This window comes from Equus quagga, chromosome 14, assembly GCF_021613505.1.
Source record: "Equus quagga isolate Etosha38 chromosome 14, UCLA_HA_Equagga_1.0, whole genome shotgun sequence".
In the NCBI taxonomy this organism is placed as follows: Eukaryota; Metazoa; Chordata; class Mammalia; order Perissodactyla; family Equidae; genus Equus; species Equus quagga.
The window spans coordinates 65344822-65361719 of record NC_060280.1 but is presented as its reverse complement, the minus strand read 5'-3'; the positions used below and the strand labels follow the sequence as shown (position 1 = coordinate 65361719).

Below are 16898 nucleotides of genomic sequence, written 5' to 3'. Positions count from 1 at the left end.
CTGTCCCAATACCTGACCCTATAGACTGGCATGAATGGGTCTGATTTACCTCAGTTTGCTCAGGGCCTAGTTGATGGACAGATGATTGGATGGATAGGTGGTTGTAGTGATAGATAGATGGAGGAGTGGATGAATGGATGAATGGATGAATGGATGAATGGATGAATGGATGGATGGGTGGATGGATGGATGGATGGTTGGATAGATAGTTTGACGGATGATTCGATGGGTAAGTGGATGGATGAATGGATGGACTGATCAATTGATCAATCTATCAATGGATAGATGGATAGACATATGGATGGTTGGAGAGATAATTAAATGGTTGGATGGATTGATGGTTGAATGGATGAATGGTTGGATCAATGGATAGATAGATGGATAGTTGAATGGATAGATAATAGATGATTGTATAAATGGTTAGATAGATGGATAGATAGTTGAATGGATACTTGGATGGATGGAGGGATGGATAGATGGACGGATGAATATTTGGATGGGAAAATGGGTGATAAGATGGACAGGTGATTGTATGGACAGGTGAATGGATGATTAGATGAATGGATAATTGACTGAATGGATAATTGAATGAATGGTTGGATAGATGATTGGATGGGTTGATGGTTGAATGGATGGATGGTTGGATCAATGGATAGATGGATGGATGGATGGATAATTGAATGGGTAGATGACAGATGAATGGATGATAGTTGAATGGGTGGATGATGGATGAATGGATGGATGAGTGGGTGGATGGTTGGATGCAGGCATGCAGCTAGATTTACTCTGACAGATCATTCTCAGCTACAAGAGGTCTAACATTAACTAAGCCCTTTGCTTCTCTTCCTTCTGTTGTTAATTCCTAACCTAAGAATCCTGATCCTATTCAATGCTACTCTGAAGACAAAGCAGGGACCCCAAAATCCACCAATGGGCTTTTGGAGGAAGCTGCCCTAGAGGAGGAAATGAAGCCTCTTAGTTGATAGTCATCTAGGGCTGCTCATTGACCACCTCAACTTCATCCTCCACTCTCTCCTCTCCCCAACAGATAACTGAGGATAGACCCTCCACTGATGCCCATTTCCAGCCTGCTATGATGTCTTGTTTAATTAGAGTCAATTCAGGAAGCAGATGGAACCCTTTATATAGCCTCTCCTTTGGGAAGGACCTCCCTGTTAGATAAAAATCTGAGGAGAGGAAAACAGACCTCCGCCAAATCTTGAGTTGGGAGCAGGGAGACCTGATCAAGTTTTGGACTATTTTAGAGGTCCTTATGTTTCTCCCTCCTCTTCCCAGAAGACCAGCCTTAGCTCCATTTTAGGGAATTCTCCTAACTTGTTTCCCATGCCTTTTCCAGTTCTCATCCTGCTCAGACTCCATCCTCACCTAGTCCCCTCTCTCTACTGTTTTGCAGATGCAAAGAGTTTGGCAGAAATGTTGATAAGGTGAGCGTCACATAGCTGCTTCCTTTCTTCTTCCCTCTCCCTCCCCCCACTGCAGAGAACAGACTTCTAAGACCCCACTGTCCAGAAAAAAACCCTCCCCCAACCTCTATGGCTGCTGAATCACCCACTTCCAGCCCTTCTCCCCACAGCAAGAACAACCGAAGTTTTGACACCCCTGTAAAGGGGCCACCCCAGGGCCCGCGGCTACACATTGACATCCCCAGGGTCCAGCTGCTCATTGAGGACAAGGAGGGCATCAAGCAGTTGGGTGAGTAAGAGGTGCCGTGAGCTCTCTGTCCTGTTCCGAGTGTGCTTCCCCAGGCCACAATCCATGGAGGGCAACCACCAGCCCTACGGCAGTGCCTAGGGTTCTAGCAACAACCCAACAACCTCGGAACTCACTGCAGCTTCTCTCAAGAGCTAAGTTTCCTCCTCTGTCGAATGAGAAGAGTTATCATGGCCTTTCTGGGTCTCAAGCTTGGATAAAGACAAAGAGAAATTTGGGAAATCCAAAGGGAAAGACTCCTACTGATTGTCCTTCTTCCCCCAGGAGATGACAAAGCCACCATCCCTGTGACAGACGCTGAGTTCAGCCAAGCTGTCAACCCTCAGAGTTTCTGCACCGGTGTTTCCCTGCACCACCCAGCCCTCATCCAGAGCTCAGGACCCCTCATCGACATGTCTGACATCCGGCCAGGCACCAGTATGCATTATCCCCAGGGAGCCAGCCCTCCACCCACACATGATGTCTTGGGCACAGCATGGGGCACAGGTGATAAAAGAACAAAAAGGGAGGGAGGAGCAGCATAGAAGAATGGAAAGAGCACTGGAGTTAGTCTGGAGACCTTGACTGCAGACTTACTAACTGTGACCTTGGGCATATCGATAACTTTATCTCTGTGGGCCTCAGTTTCCTTACCTAGAAATTTGAGAGGGTTGGGTGTTCTTACTCTCCAAAGGCCGTCTGCCTCTAGCACTGTGAGTCTGGACGTAAGAATAGAACACATCAAGGACTGTAGGGAATGAATGGCCAGTTAGGAGGCAGCAGGAGAGGAGGTGATATTCCTCCCCAGGGTGAAAGAAAAGATGGGGTGAGTGGGGAGGAGCAGGATGCCACCGCTGCCCCCATACCTTGACACTGTTGCTCTTCTCCTCCGGGGCCAGCTATATGGTCAGGAATGGCCGCATGCTCAGCATTCCCAAGGGGGTTTCTGTGGCTGCTTCTGCCTCCTCCCTTGCTCCCCACTGCCCTTTCTGGTAAGTGCCAGCTGCCCAAGCCTGAATGCCCTTGGTTGTAGGGTGCTAGCTCTTGCTTCCTCTGTGTAGATCCAGTGTCCAGGAAGAATGTGAAGTCAGCCCATAGTACCCGGAACCGGTACTCAAGCCAGTGGACTTTGACCAAGTGCCAGGCCTCCACACCCGCCCGCACCCTCACCTCCGACTGGCGCACTGTGGGCTCCCAGCACGGTGTCACTGTCACTGAGAGTGACAGCTATAGCGCGAGCCTCTCCCAGGACACAGGTGAACCCAAGGCCCTGCCTACATCCTGCTCACTCTCCTCCAGTCCCCCCCATCATCACTTCTACCTTCCATTTTCCTAACTCCTACCCACCAGCTCGTGGGGTCCAAGGCACAAGTCAGTTTCATTTCCAGTGGCCACTGACTTACTGTGTGGCTATGACAAAAATGCTTGACCTCACTGAGCTCTGCTTGGCCAAGGATTTCATTTTGTTCTCTCAAAAGGTGTCATAAAAAATGGAACATCTGACATTTGTTGGAGGAAGAAAGGGCTGAGTGTTCCAGGGGGTGGTTGCTTATGTTCAAGAATGAAAGATGTTCTGCCCTTCATTAGCCAAAGACCCCACTTCTCCCACCACTGCCACCTTTGCAGGGTCTTCTGAGCCCGGTTTTCTCCATAGCCAGGGTCTCAGACAGCTGCTGGCTTTAGGGGTAGGGCAACTGCTCAGCCTCGTCTCATTTACACCCTTCTCCCCACAACCCACTGATTTCTTCTTAACTCCATGCCTTCCATCTCCCCAGACAAAGGACGGAACAGCATGGTGTCCACCGAAAGCGCCTCTTCCACCTACGAGGAGCTGGCCCGGGCCTATGAGCATGCCAAGCTGGAGGAGCAGCTGCAGCACGCCAAGTTTGAGATCACCGAGTGCTTCATCTCGGACAGCTCCTCCGACCAGATGACCACAGGCACCAATGAGAACGCTGACAGCATGACGTCCATGAGCACCCCCTCCGAGCCTGGCATTTGCCGCTTCACCTCCTCCCCACCCAAGCCCCAGGATGCCGACCGGGGCAAAAACGTGGCTGTGCCCATCCCTCACCGGGCCAACAAGAGTGAGTGCTAGGACCACTTCCCCTGGCTAGACCTAGCCCTGACAGCACCTGGATCCTGCCAGCCCAGCTTGGCTCCTGGGCAGTGTAGGGCAGTGCAAAGAGCAAGGACTTGGGAGCAAGCCAACCAGGGTCCACATCCTGGGTCAACCTCTTAATATCTCTGTGGCCTTGGGCAAGTCATTTAACCTCTCTGGCCTTAATTTTCTCATTTGTAAAATGCAAATAATAGCATATACTCTGTGTTGTCGTGATAAGCATTAGAAAAATGCTATGCATGCCTGGCACATAGTAGGTTCTTATTAAGTAGTGATTACTCCCTTAATCTGAAGCTATGCCAGGATGGAAAGAGACCCTTTATAGGGTCAGCTGCCCAATGGCCTTTGGTCTCAATGCTGTTTGAACTTAATCCAGACCCAAAGGAACAATCCTGGAAGCCCGACTCATGGTGGCCAAATCTCATGGTGGGGAGTGACCCAGCCTGACTGGAACCGCCTGACTCCAGGGGCCTGGCCAGAGCATATGCCCTTCGGGGTTGGCGGGGCAGGTCCAGGATCACCAGGGGGCATGCAAGGGGGAATCCATCAGCAGACATGGGGGCCGCAGTGTACAAGGCCCAGCTGTCAAACCATGTAGTCTGGTCTGCTCGGTACTGGCCTTGCTAAGTAGCCATGGGGGCTCGGGGCCATCTAGAAAAGAGCCCTGGGTAAGGGAAAGTACAAGGACTTTGGAGGCTGGCAGCGCTGAATGACACCCCCGCCCTTCTAGCTGTGTGAATTTAGGCAAATTACTTAATTTCTCTGAACCTCAGTTTTCTCACTTGCAAAATGTGGGCAGGTATTAACCTCTCCAGGGTGCTGTGGGGACCAAATGACGTCATCTAAGGAAAGTGTCTGGGCGAGTCGGAAGGACAGAGGTGCCTTCACAGGCAAGGGTGCTCACAGAGCCGAGGGAATCAGGATATGGAGGTCCCAGAGGCCTGTCATAGGGAGGCAGGTTAAGAAACTAGGGGGGCCGGCCCGGTGGCACAGCAGTTAAGTGTGCACGTTCCGCTTCGGCGGTTCAGGGTTCGCCAGTTCAGATCCCAGGTATGGACCTATGCACTACTTGTTAAGCCATGCTGTGGCAGGCATCCCACATAAAATAGAGGAAGATGGGCACAGATGTTAGCTCAGGGCCAGTCTTCCTCAGCAAAAAGAGGAGGATTGGCAGCAGATGTTAGCTCACGGCTAATCTTCCTCAAAAAAACTGATATGGTCTAACATTGTTCATCTCCTGGACAAGAGGGGACCAAGGACAGGGGTGGGGAAATGTAGCTGACTTCAGATATGTGAACGGCTGCCCTGGGAAAGAGGGGGAGGCCTTCTCTGTGGTTCCTGAGGACAAAATCAGCCTCGATGCACAGAAGTGACAGAGAGTGACAGTCCTTTCCTCCTCAGGGTAAAGAAAAGCTTTCTAAGGGCCAGAGCTCTTAGGAAGTCTTTGTCTCGATAAGTGAGCTCTCCACCAGCTGAAGCTGACCAGCTATAGTGATCATTTAACAATAAGTATCAGTTTATTGAGCAACTACTATACATGCCGGCCCCTTTCCATGCTTTATCTCATTTGCTACTCACAGGAGTCCTGTAGGGGAATGGGATTATCCCCACTTCACAGGTAAGGAAACTAAGGCTCAGAGAGGTCAAGTAACTGATCTTTCCCGGATGCTCCTTGCCCATCCTGTGCAGGGGCTGCTATGCTAGATTGAAGAGGAGGGGAAGGGTGAACCAGCTGGTCCCCAGAGGCCCCTGCTCCTGACGTCCTCTGCTTCTGTGATTCCAGGTGACTACTGTAACCTGCCCCTGTATGCCAAGTCGGAGGCCTTCTTCCGGAAGGCAGATGGGCGCGAGCCCTGTCCCGTGGTCCCACCCCGTGAGGCCTCCATCCGGAACCTGGCTCGAACCTACCACACCCAGGCCCGCCACCTGACCCTGGACCCTGCCAGCAAGCCCTTGGGCCTCCCGCACCCAGGGGCCCCCGCTGCCGCCTCCACAGCCACCTTACCTCAGAGGACTCTGGCCATGCCAGCACCCCCCGCCGGCACGGCCCCCCCAGCACCCGGCCCCACCCCTGCCGAGCCCCCCGCGGCCCCTAGTGCTGCTCCTCCGGCCCCCAGCACAGAGCCTCCGCGGGCCGGGGGCCCACACACCAAAATGGGGGGCTCCAGGGACTCACTTCTCGAGATGAGCACGTCGGGGGTAGGGAGGTCTCAGAAGCAGGGGGCTGGGGCTTACTCCAAATCCTACACCCTGGTGTAGGGGCGCAGCGAGGAGAACAGCCTTTGCGTGGACCCGGCTGCACCTCCAGCCCTCACACCCAACTTGGCTGTTTTCCTGCATTATTTATATTAAACTGACAGACGAAAACCAACCAACAACGAAAAGAAAACCCCCGAGTCATGAACGCTTGTACATAGAACTCTTTTGTACAAATGAAACTATTTTCTTCTTCTCCATGAAGCCAGGGCACAATGAATTTGACAGTACAAGTAAACCCCACCCCCACCCCACAAAATACGCGTGCAGAGATATATACATATATAGAGAGCGAGGAACACGTCGACAAGCTATGTATCTATATATTTCTCTCGCCGGATTTTGAGACAGAGGCACAAAGACCCAGCAGTTTTTCCCTCCTACTCACCCTCCCTCCAATCTAGGTGGTTTTGACCAAGACCGAAATCCCAACTCAGAGAACACTGCATGCGATTTTACTGTTCCGAGAAAACCAGGAGTTGCTTCAATTTGCAGATGCTTATGTGTTAATACCTTTTTCTATGAAAAAAGACCCAGCGCCGTGTGCAATAAAGGTTATGTTTCTACGTGGTGGCTTTTTTCCCATCTGGTGAGGGCCAGTGGGGAGTGAGGGAGGAGAGGCCCCTCTGCCAGGCCTCTGTCTCCCGTGGAAACTTTGAGAAGCCCGGCTTTGGCACAGCAGTTAAACTTTTTAAAACGCTCTCCATTAGCCAAGGTGCAGTCTTCAGCACCTGTTCTGTTCTAAGATCTGTGCTGGGCCCTAAACGGGACCAGCTGTGTGACTTTGTGCATGCTCCTAAACCCCTCTGAGCCAGTTTCCTTATCTATAAAATGCGGCAACCTTGATGAGAGGTCTGCAGAGTCTGGTCTGGGGGCCCGCGTCTACTGCCTTCTCTCCTCCAGGAAAATAGAGTGTGGCCAGGGGAATGGAGCTATGCAAACCTCTAGTGAGGAGTTATGTAAGAGGGGCCTACAAGCTGGGAGGAGCAGAAGAGATTATATACCCCCTGGGGTCGGGTCAGAGCCTGAAGTTCTGGGCTGACTGTTAGGGCAAGGTGAGGCCCAAGGCAGTAGGGAGAGGTCACTGGAGGTCAGAGAGGTGAAAGGGGCTCATGGAGGAGGGGGAATGGGGCTCAGCCAAAGAGAATCAGGAGAGGGGCCCCCCCACATCCTTCACCTGGTGTCGGGGAGACAGCAGATTGCCAGGTGGAAGGAACCCCGCCTATGCGCAGGTGTGCAGAGGGGCCGTTTCTGACCGGAGGGTCAAGAGCGTGTGGGCTGGGCCTCCAAGAATGTGAAGGGTTGGATAGGCAGAGGAGAGGGAAAGAGCCGGGAGACTGCAGAAGCCCAGGAGCATGAAGTTCATGGTCTCCCTCCTCCCTCCACCACGCCAGAACCCCTGGTGAAAAAGAAGTGCACCTCAAAAGTACAGAGGGGGGTCCCTGAGTTCAGCGCCCCAAGTCAAGGCTGAGCTGTGGGTCAGGAATCTGGAAGGAAGATGAGTCTGAGACTTGCTGCTCCCCTGCAGCTGAGAGGAGGAACTGGGAGGGGATGGAAGGCACGAGAAGAGGGCAGGCTGTGTGCAGGATGCAGGTAGGTTGCACCTGTCGGCCTAGGCCACAGCAAGGCGCTACTCGGGATGCACAACATTAATAGAAGCACTTTCCGAAAAGCAGCTCATTCCACAAACATTTCCTGAGCACCCGGACGAGTGCGGGAGCAGAGGAGCTCCCGCCCACGGGAACTAGATTACAAGGTAAGCAGGGTCGACATCGTAAGGGGGGAGGCGGCCGGGGGCAGCGGGCAGCGGCTTCTCTTTGGTCACTCCTAGGCCCATAGGGAAACTCCATCTTAGCCCTCAAACCCAGGACGCGCCTGGGAGAACCAGCTAACAGCATCAAGAATAGTGAGAACAAGGCTCTGTATTCCAGGCACCTGGTGACAATCCAGCTTCATTCCAGCCCTGGGAGGACCGGACGCCTCCCAGGGCTGCGCGCGCCATCTGCAGGTCGCCTCCCAAACTGCAACACAGTGACAAGCCTGGGAATTCCTCCTAGAACTTGGCTGAGCACGCCCATCCCCCACCCCACGCCTGCATGCTGGACTCGGGGAAAACAGACGCGAATCAGCCCCAGGGAAGGAACAAATCCCCAGAGGCTAGAGTGGAATGGAGCCACCCGCCTAAGGGCTGCAATGGGGAGCCCTGCCATGGGAATACATTACGGAGCCCCTACGTGACACGGGCTGAGCAAATCGCCGTCCTCCCTTTGGCTCCTGTACCTCATTGAAGCTTTGAGAGGTGGTCATACGATCTCCATCCGACAGGCGAGAAAGCTGGAGTTCTGCAGAGCTAAGGAACTTATCCAAGGTTAGAGGAGCAGGAGGAGATGGAGACGAGATTCAAACTCCAGGTGTCTGGTTCCTTAATCTCGGAGCCATACTGCCCCTCGTTCCGCTGTGCTGAGGCTGAGTTTCAGTTCTGCCCCGAGGGTGTTGCCGGATGAAGAGTCCGCTAGGGACCAGGCGAGCCTGCTGGGCTTCCTGCAGGAAAGCAGTCAGTGTGGAGCGGTTGGTGACCAGTTCGGGGAGGTGAGCCCGTGTGCTGGGCTAGACAGAGCGGGAGCTCTGATGTACTTTCTTCTGACGACTGATGAGATAGGAGGGGAGGGACTCCGCTCTGGGGAGCTGGTGGCGAAGGCCTGGGGCGTGAGGTGGACAGTGTAGGATGAGAAGGCTCTGGAGAGGCAACGGAGAAGCGAAACTTGAGCCAGTTTAACTTGGGTTCAGCTGAGCTGGGCCCCTAACTAGAAAACACAAGGTGTGGAAAATCTCTCACCTCCATATGTTCTTTAAACCGCAAGCCTGCGTGTTTGAACTGTCCCCAGAAGCTAATTCACAAATCAGGTCACCTCCTGCTCACGCACTCCCAGCTCGGCATCACTGAGCTCTGTGTCTGGAGCAACCATCTTAAACATTTTCTTGCTCCTTTCCAGATCTCCTCTGTCCACCACAGACAAGGCCACTCTCTGTCTCTAGAGGTTTGGTCCTCAAAGCCTGGTCCCCAGACCAGCAGCATCGGCATCACCTAGGAGCTTGTTAGAAATGCATATTCTTAGGCCTCCCCCCAGACCCAGGGATCAGAATCTGCAGTTTAGCAAAATCCCCAGAGGATTCCCGTGCACATTACGGAGAAGCCCTCCTCTAGAAGGCCTTCAGAGAGACCACCCGCCTTCTCTCCCTTCTGCCAACAACCAGAGCTGGACCCGTGGGTCTCACACTTAGTGGCACCTGAGATTCACCTGAGGAGTTTGTTAAACTACACAGAAGCCCAGCTCTCGGCAACCCCAGCTGAATCACGACTTGTGGGGGTGCAGTCCAGGCATTTGTATTTTTTTATCATGGTAAAAGATATACAGCATAAAATTTACCTACTCTTTTAACCATTTTTAAATGTACAGTCAGAGGCATTACATCCATTCACAATGCTGTGCAACTATTACCACTATCCGTTTCCAGAACTTTTTCATCTTCCCAAACAAAAACTCTATACTCATTAAACCCTAACTCCCCTGCCCCTCGCCCAGCCCCTGGAGACCACCATTCTGCTTTCTGTCTCCGTGAATTTGACTACTCTAGGTACCTGGTAACAGTGGAATCATTGGGTATTTCTCCTTTCTATTGGCTTATTTCACTCAGCATGTTTTCAAGGTTCATGCATGTTGAAGCACGTATCCGAATTTCATTTCTTTTTAAGGCTGAATAATATTGCACTGTGTGAATATACCATTTTTATCCCATTCACTTATTGAGGGACACTCGGGTTGTTTCCTTTGGGCTGTCGTGAATACTGCTGCTGTGAGCATTGATATATAAGCACTCGTTTGAGTCCCAGCTTTCAGTTCTTTGGGGTATATCCCTAGGAGTGGAATTGCTGCCCCAAATAGTAATTCTATGTTTAGCTTTTTTTTATGAAGAAAAAATTTTTATTGAGGTATAATTGACATACATTATATTAGTTTCAGGTGTACAACATAATGATTCAATATTTATATACGTTGTGAAATAATCACCACAATGAGTCTAGTTAACATCCATCACCATGCATAGTTACAAAAATTGTTTTTTCTTGTGATGAGGACTTTTAAGATTTAGTCTCTTAGCAACTTTCAAATATGCAATACAGTATCATTAACTATAGTCACCATGCTGTCCATTACATTCCCAGGACTTATAAGTGGAATTTTGTACCTTTTGACCGCCTTCACCCATTTTGCCGACCCTGCACTTCTGACAACCACCAGTCTGTTCTATCTATGAGCTTGGGGTTTTGGGTTTTCGTTTTTCATGTTCCGTGTATAAGTAAGATCATATGGTATTTGTCTTTCCCTGTCTGACTTATTTCACTCAGCATAATGACCTCAAGGTCCATCCATGTTGTCATACTTTCTTTTTTGTGGCTGAATAATATTTCAATGTATTTATATACCACATATTATTTATCCATTCATCTATCAATTAACACTTACATTATTCTCATATCTTGGCTATTGTAAATAATGCTACAAGGAACATGGGGGTGCAGAAATTTTTTCAATTTAGTGTTTTTGTTTTCTTTGGATAAATACCCAGAATGGAATTGCTGGATCATATGGTAGTTCTATTTTTAATTCTCTTGAAGATCCTCCACACTGTTTTCCACAGTGGCTGTACCAATTTACATTCCCACCAGCAGTGCACAAGGGTTCCCTTTCTCCAGATCCTCACTAAAACTTGTTATTTCTTGCCTTTTTGATAATAGCTATTCTAAAAGATGATATCTCATTGTGGTTTTGATTTGCCTTTCCCTGATAATCAATGATGCTGAGCATCTTTTCATGTGCCTGTTGGCCATCTGTATGTCGTTTTTGGAAAAGTGTCTATTCAAATCCTCTACCCACTTTCTAAACAGGTTGTTTGGGTTTTTTCTATTGAGATGTATGAGTTCTTTATACATTTTGGATATTAACCCCCAACATTTATGGTTTACAGATATTTTCTCCCATTTGGTAGGTTGCCTTTTCATTTTGTTGATGGTTTCCTTTGCTGTGCAGAAGCTTTTTAGTTTGATGTAGTCCCACTTGTTTATTTTTGCATTTGTTGCCTTTGCTTTTGGAGTCAGATCCAAAAAACCATTGCCAAGAACAACGTGAAGGAGCTGACTGCCCATGTTTTCTTCTAGGAGTTTTATGGTTTCAGGTCTTGTGTCCAAGTCTTCAATCCATTTTGAGTTAATTTTTGTGAATAGTGTAAGACCGTGATCCATTTCATTCTTTTGCCTGTGGCTGTCCTGTTCTCCCAACACCGTTTATTAAAGAGGTGGTCCTTTTCTCATTGTATATTCTTGGCTCCTATGTCGTAAATTAATTGACCGTATATGTGTGGGTTTATTTCTGGGATCTCTGTTCCATTGACCTATATGTCTGTTTTTATGCCAATACCACACTATTTTGATTACTATAGCTTTGTAATATAGTTTGAAATCAGGGAGCATGATGCCTCTAGCTTTGTCCTTTATTCTCAAGATTGCTTTAGCTATTCAGGGTCTTTCGTGTTTCCATACAAATTTTAGGATTGTTTGCTCTATTTCTGTGAAAAATGCCTTTAGAACTTTGATAGGGATTGCATTGACTCTCTAGATGGCTTTGGGTAGTATTGACATTTTAACAATATTAACTTTTCCAGTCTATGAGCATGGAATATCTTTCCATTTATTTGTGTCTTCTTCAATTTCTTTCATCAGTGTCTTACAGTTTTCAGTGTAAGGTCTTTCACTTCCTTGGTTAAATTTATTCCTAGGTATTTTATTCTTTTTGATGCAACTGTAAATGGAATCGTTTTCCTAACTTCTCTTTCTGATAGTTTGTTATTAGTCTATATTTTTCTATATTGATTTTGTATCCTGCAACTTTACTGAATTTATTAGTTCTAACAATTTTTGGTGGAGTCTCTAAGGTTTTCTTTACATAATGTCATGTCATCTGCAAATAGTGAAAGTCTTACTTCTTTCTTTCCAGTTTGGATGACTTTTATTTCTTTTTCCTGCCTAATTGCTCTGGCTACGACTTCCAATACTATGTTGAATAAAAATGGCTAGAGTGGGCATCCTTGTTTTGTTCCTGATCTTAGAGGAAAAGCTTTCAGCTTTTCACCATTGAGTGTGATGTTAGCTGTGAGTTAGTCATATATGGCCTTTATTATGTTGAGGCATGTCCCCCTATATCTACTTTGTTGCAAGTTATTATCATAAATGGATGCTGAATTTTGTCAAATGCTTTTTTTGCATCTATTGAGATGATCATATGATTTTCATCTTTTCTTTTGTTAATGTGGTGTATCACATTGACTTATTTGTGGATATTGAACCAGTCTTGCATCCCTGAAATAAAACCCACTTGATGGTGTATTATCCTTTTAATGCATTGTTGAATTCTGTTTGCTAATTTTTTTTGAGAATTTTTGCATCTCTGTTCATCAGGGATATTGGTCTGTAATTTTCTTTTTCTGTGGTGCTCTTGTCTGGTTTTGGTATCGGGGTAATGCTCATAAAATGAGTTTGGAATTGTTCCCTCTTTTTCTATTTCTTGGAAAATTTTGAGAAGGACTGGTATTAATCCTTCTTTGAATGTTTGGTAGATTTCACCAGTAAAGCCATCTGGCCCTGGACTTTTGTTTGTTGGGAGGTTTTTGATTACTCATTCAATCTCATTACTAGGAATTGATCTTTTCATATTTTCTATTTCTTCATGTTTTAGTCTTGGAAGGTTGTATCTATACATGTATCCATTCTTCTAGGTTGCCTAATTTGTTGGTGTGTAACTGTTCATAGTAGTCTCTTATGATCCTTTGTATTTCTGCAGTATCAGTTGTAAAGTCTCCTCTTTCATTTCTACTATTTTGAGTTCTCTTTTTTTCTTGGTGAGTCTAGCTAAAGGTGTGTCAATTTTGTTTATCTTTTCAAAGAACAAGCTCTTAGTTTTTTTGATCTTTTCTATTGTCTTTTTAGCCTCCCTTTCATTTATTTCCACTCTGATCTTTGTTATTTTCTTCCTTCTACTAATTTGGGCTTCATTTGTTCTTTTTCTACTTCCTTGGGGTGTAAATTTAGGTTGTTTATATAAGATTTTTCTTGCTTCTTGAGGTAGGCATTTATCACTATGAACTTCTCTCTTAGAACTGCTTTAGTTGCATCTCATAAATTTTGGTAAGTTCTATTTCCACTTTCATTTGTCTCAAGGTATTTTTTATTTCTCTTTGATTTCTTCGTTGACCCACTGGTTGTTCAGTAGCATGTTGTTTAATCTCCACATATTTGTGAATTTTCCAGTTTTCTTCTTGTAATTGATCATTTTAACCATTTTTAAGTGTACAACTCAGTCGCATTAAGTACATTCCCCTTGTTGTGCAACCATCACCACTACCCACTTCCAGAACTTTTTCATCTTCTCAAACAAAGACTCTGTACCCATTAAGTGCTAACACCCCTTTTTCCCCTCCCCTCAACCCCTGAAACCACCATTGTGCTTTCTGTCTATGAATTTGACTACTCTAGGTACCTCATATCAGTGGAATCATACAGTATTTGTCCTTTTTTCTTAGCTTATTTCACTTAGCACAATGTTTTCAAGGTTAATCCATATTGAAGCATGTGTCAGAATTTCATTCCTTTTTATGGCTGAATAATATTTCATTTTATGTATATACTGCACTTTTTTATCCCAATCACTTATTGATGGACACTTGGCTTGTTTCCTTTTGCCTCTTGTGAATACTGCTGCTGTGAACATTGGTATATGAGCACCTGTTTGAGTGCCTGCTTTCAGTTCTTTTGGGTATATCCCTGGGAGTGGAATTGCTGGATCAAATGGCAATTCTGTGTCTAACTTTTTGAGGAACTACTGAATTGTTTTCCACCAGGCGTCTGTACTTGTAACAAGTAAGATGAAACTCAAACATTTGTTCACTCTCCAAATACCCTGAAGTCCTTCCTATGCCTGGCCACTGAGCTAAGCACAGGGGATGTCAAGGACCAGTGGGCCTGTTCTTGTGCTCAAGGGGCTGACTGTCTGGTGTGTGCAAACTGGCAGGAGCCTGGGGGAAAGGGATGTGTCGGGGATGGCTAGCTGTCTGCCAAAGACTCATGCTCCCTGTCCACAGGGCAAAGTTGTGGCTGAGAAGAGGCTGCCCTGCCAGTGACTACAGTTCCTAGTTGTCTGACTTCTGGAGAGGTCCCTAACACTAAGTTCTGACCAGAGGAATGTGGTGATACGTGCTATTTTCAGGCCTGGCTTATAAAAACCTCCCCAGCCACCCTCCACTCTCTCCAACCAGATGTCAATGTCCAAGGTAAGCTTGGAAGCCACTTACCAAAGATGGCAGAGCCTCTATCAGCCTGGGTGCCTGGCAAATCCATGCAGAGCAGAGGCCCCTCCACCCTCACCAATGCCAAGTGGACTGTGAGTGAGAAATAAACTTAACATAAAGCCACTGAGATTTGGGGGTTTATCTTGAAAACAGGTGGCACCATCTTATGCATGAGATGACGGGGGAAGTTGACTCCCCATGTAAACCCTCCCTCCAAAACCCAGGTCCAGGGCATCTCCCCACCTGCAAGCTGTCGCCCCTTCCCCACATCTATGCAGGCAAAGGGTTGGCAAACAGCAGCTGCTGAACTCAGAGAGGAGGAGGGCAGATGTGTGTCTGTAGGAGAGAAGGGTGGAAGGACCAGTCAGGGCTCTCTCCTTCCTCCCAGAATCCATGTCCTGGGCAATGGCAGCAATCCCCTCAGGCAGAAGGGGGAACCACTGCCAGCTGTATGCCATCCTGGAGGAGAGTCACATTTGGTTTTACTGTCTCTAAGAATCAGAAGTTCAGGATTCAAAGAGGCCTTCACGGTTACCTAGTGCAGACTTCCATTCAAATCTGGAATCCCTTCTGAATCAGCAAGGGCTGTCTGGCCTTCACACCGTACCTCCTGATAGAGAACACAGCACTTCCCAAGACAGCACATTTTACCCTTGGGCAGCTCGGCTAGCAAAGTCTCCCTTACACTAAGCTTTGTCTGCCCCTCTGACTTTCACCCAAAAACCTTGGTACCACCAAGGGCAGAGGATGGTCCCATTCCTTCCCAGTTATACCCAGGACAGCACCTGCTTAATGGGAGCATAATACATGTTAGATAGAGGGATGACAGGTAAAGAGTGGGAGAAAAGGTCAGTGAAGACTGAGGTGTCAAGGAACATTAGTTCTCTCAGCATAGTGTCCCCAGGTACAAGGAAACAATACCACACAACACAGTCATAACTGCTGCTTTATTGAGAGTCTACTGTGTGTTAAGCTCTCTGCTCACCACTTAACATGGATACTTTCACATCTTCACAATTACCCTGTAAGAAAGTGTAACTCCTATGAGCACAAAAACCCATGTGGTTCAGTCTCAGAGCCATGGCACTAGTCAAAGAACCTCAGCCCAGCAACCAAAGGAAGTTTTAAATAACTCAAGTTATTTGCTTTTGTTTTTGCGACCCTGAAGGGGATCTAAATGAACAGTTGAAAGTAAGGCCCCTTAACACCCTTGTGATATTGTGATATAAGAAATATACATTTGGCCTTTGACCCCAGTTCCAGACACAGAGCTCCTGAAACCCTTGGAGTCTCCTGAGTGATGGAGAGGAGTGTTTTTTATTATTCATAATAAGTCCTTTCAACCATACCTGAGTTTATGCTAATGAGGTGACTCTTGGTGGGCCCCTAGATAGCTTCAGGATGAGGGCTGGTTGCCAGAGGAACAAACTATGTGATCAGAGGGTTGGAACTTTAACCCAACTCCCCAACATCCAAGGAGGAGAGAGGGGCTGGAGATTGAGTAAATCATCAATGACCAATGTTTTAATCAATCACGCCCACATAACGCGACCTCCATATACACCCTAAACAAGGTTCAGATTGCTCCCTGGTTGGTAAATGCATCCATGTGCCAGGAGGGTAGTGTACCCCATCTCCACAGGGACAGAAATTCCTGAGACCCTTCCAGACCTCATCCTATGTACGTCTTCATCTGGTTGTTCATTTGTATCCTTTATAATACAACAGTTATAGTAATTAAAGGGTTTTCCCTGAGTTCTGTGAGCCATTCCAGCAAATTTTCAAACCTGAGGAGGGAGTTGTGGGGAACCCCTAATTTATAGCTGGTCAGTCAGAAGTACAGGAGGCCTGGGATTTGCATCTGAGTTTGGGGCAGTCTGGTGGGACTTAACCTGTAAGGTCTGTGCTACTCTGGGTAGTTAGCATCAGAATCGAATTGAATTGTTGGACACCCCTTGGTGTCCAGAGTTGGAGAATTAGTAGTTGATATGAAAACCCACACACATTTGGTGTCCGAAGTGTGAGAAGAAAATGATTGTAATGCTGCCTTTTCTGTCCAACTCCTTACTCCCTGCAGCACTACCAAGGCCTCTGGCTCCACGTCTCCCGACATTCTTCCTCTTCTCCTCCAGCCCCCTCAGCTCTGCCCTCCCCCCACTGAACAACATTCTCTGCACTCTCCTATGTCTCAATTTTGCATTACAAAGCAGCAAAGGTGGAGTACAGGGGCAGCAGGGGAGGTGGGAAAAACAGCAAGCAAGGCAGAAATCCTCTTTGGTGATTAATAGGAAGGAGCTAAGGATGGAAAATGAATGCATTCATAATTTTTGCCCTGAAGAGTTGTTGATATCTCTATCTTGTTGGCTAAGAAAAAAGTCAGAGGTTGGGTGACTTGCACAAGGTCACTCAG

General features: G+C 47.4%; 1 protein-coding gene across 3 annotated transcripts in view; it reads left to right on the top strand.

Moving 5' to 3' along the window:
- The window catches only part of DSCAML1 (DS cell adhesion molecule like 1), a 340494-nt gene extending 333892 nt beyond the window's left edge, over nt 1-6602 (top strand). The window contains exons 28-33 of one of the 3 annotated variants that reach the window (XM_046686123.1): nt 1415-1445; nt 1595-1713; nt 1996-2148; nt 2772-2966; nt 3486-3797; nt 5616-6602. In XM_046686123.1, the coding sequence (XP_046542079.1) occupies nt 1415-1445; nt 1595-1713; nt 1996-2148; nt 2772-2966; nt 3486-3797; nt 5616-6091 (1286 nt within the window). In that variant the 3' untranslated portion in view covers nt 6092-6602. Of the gene's footprint in view, nt 1-1414; nt 1446-1500; nt 1714-1995; nt 2149-2771; nt 2967-3485; nt 3798-5615 lie in introns of those variants that run through there. The other 2 variants (XM_046686124.1, XR_006891978.1) reach the window with 2 other exon arrangements.
- The last annotated feature ends 10296 nt before the right edge of the window (nt 6603-16898 follow it).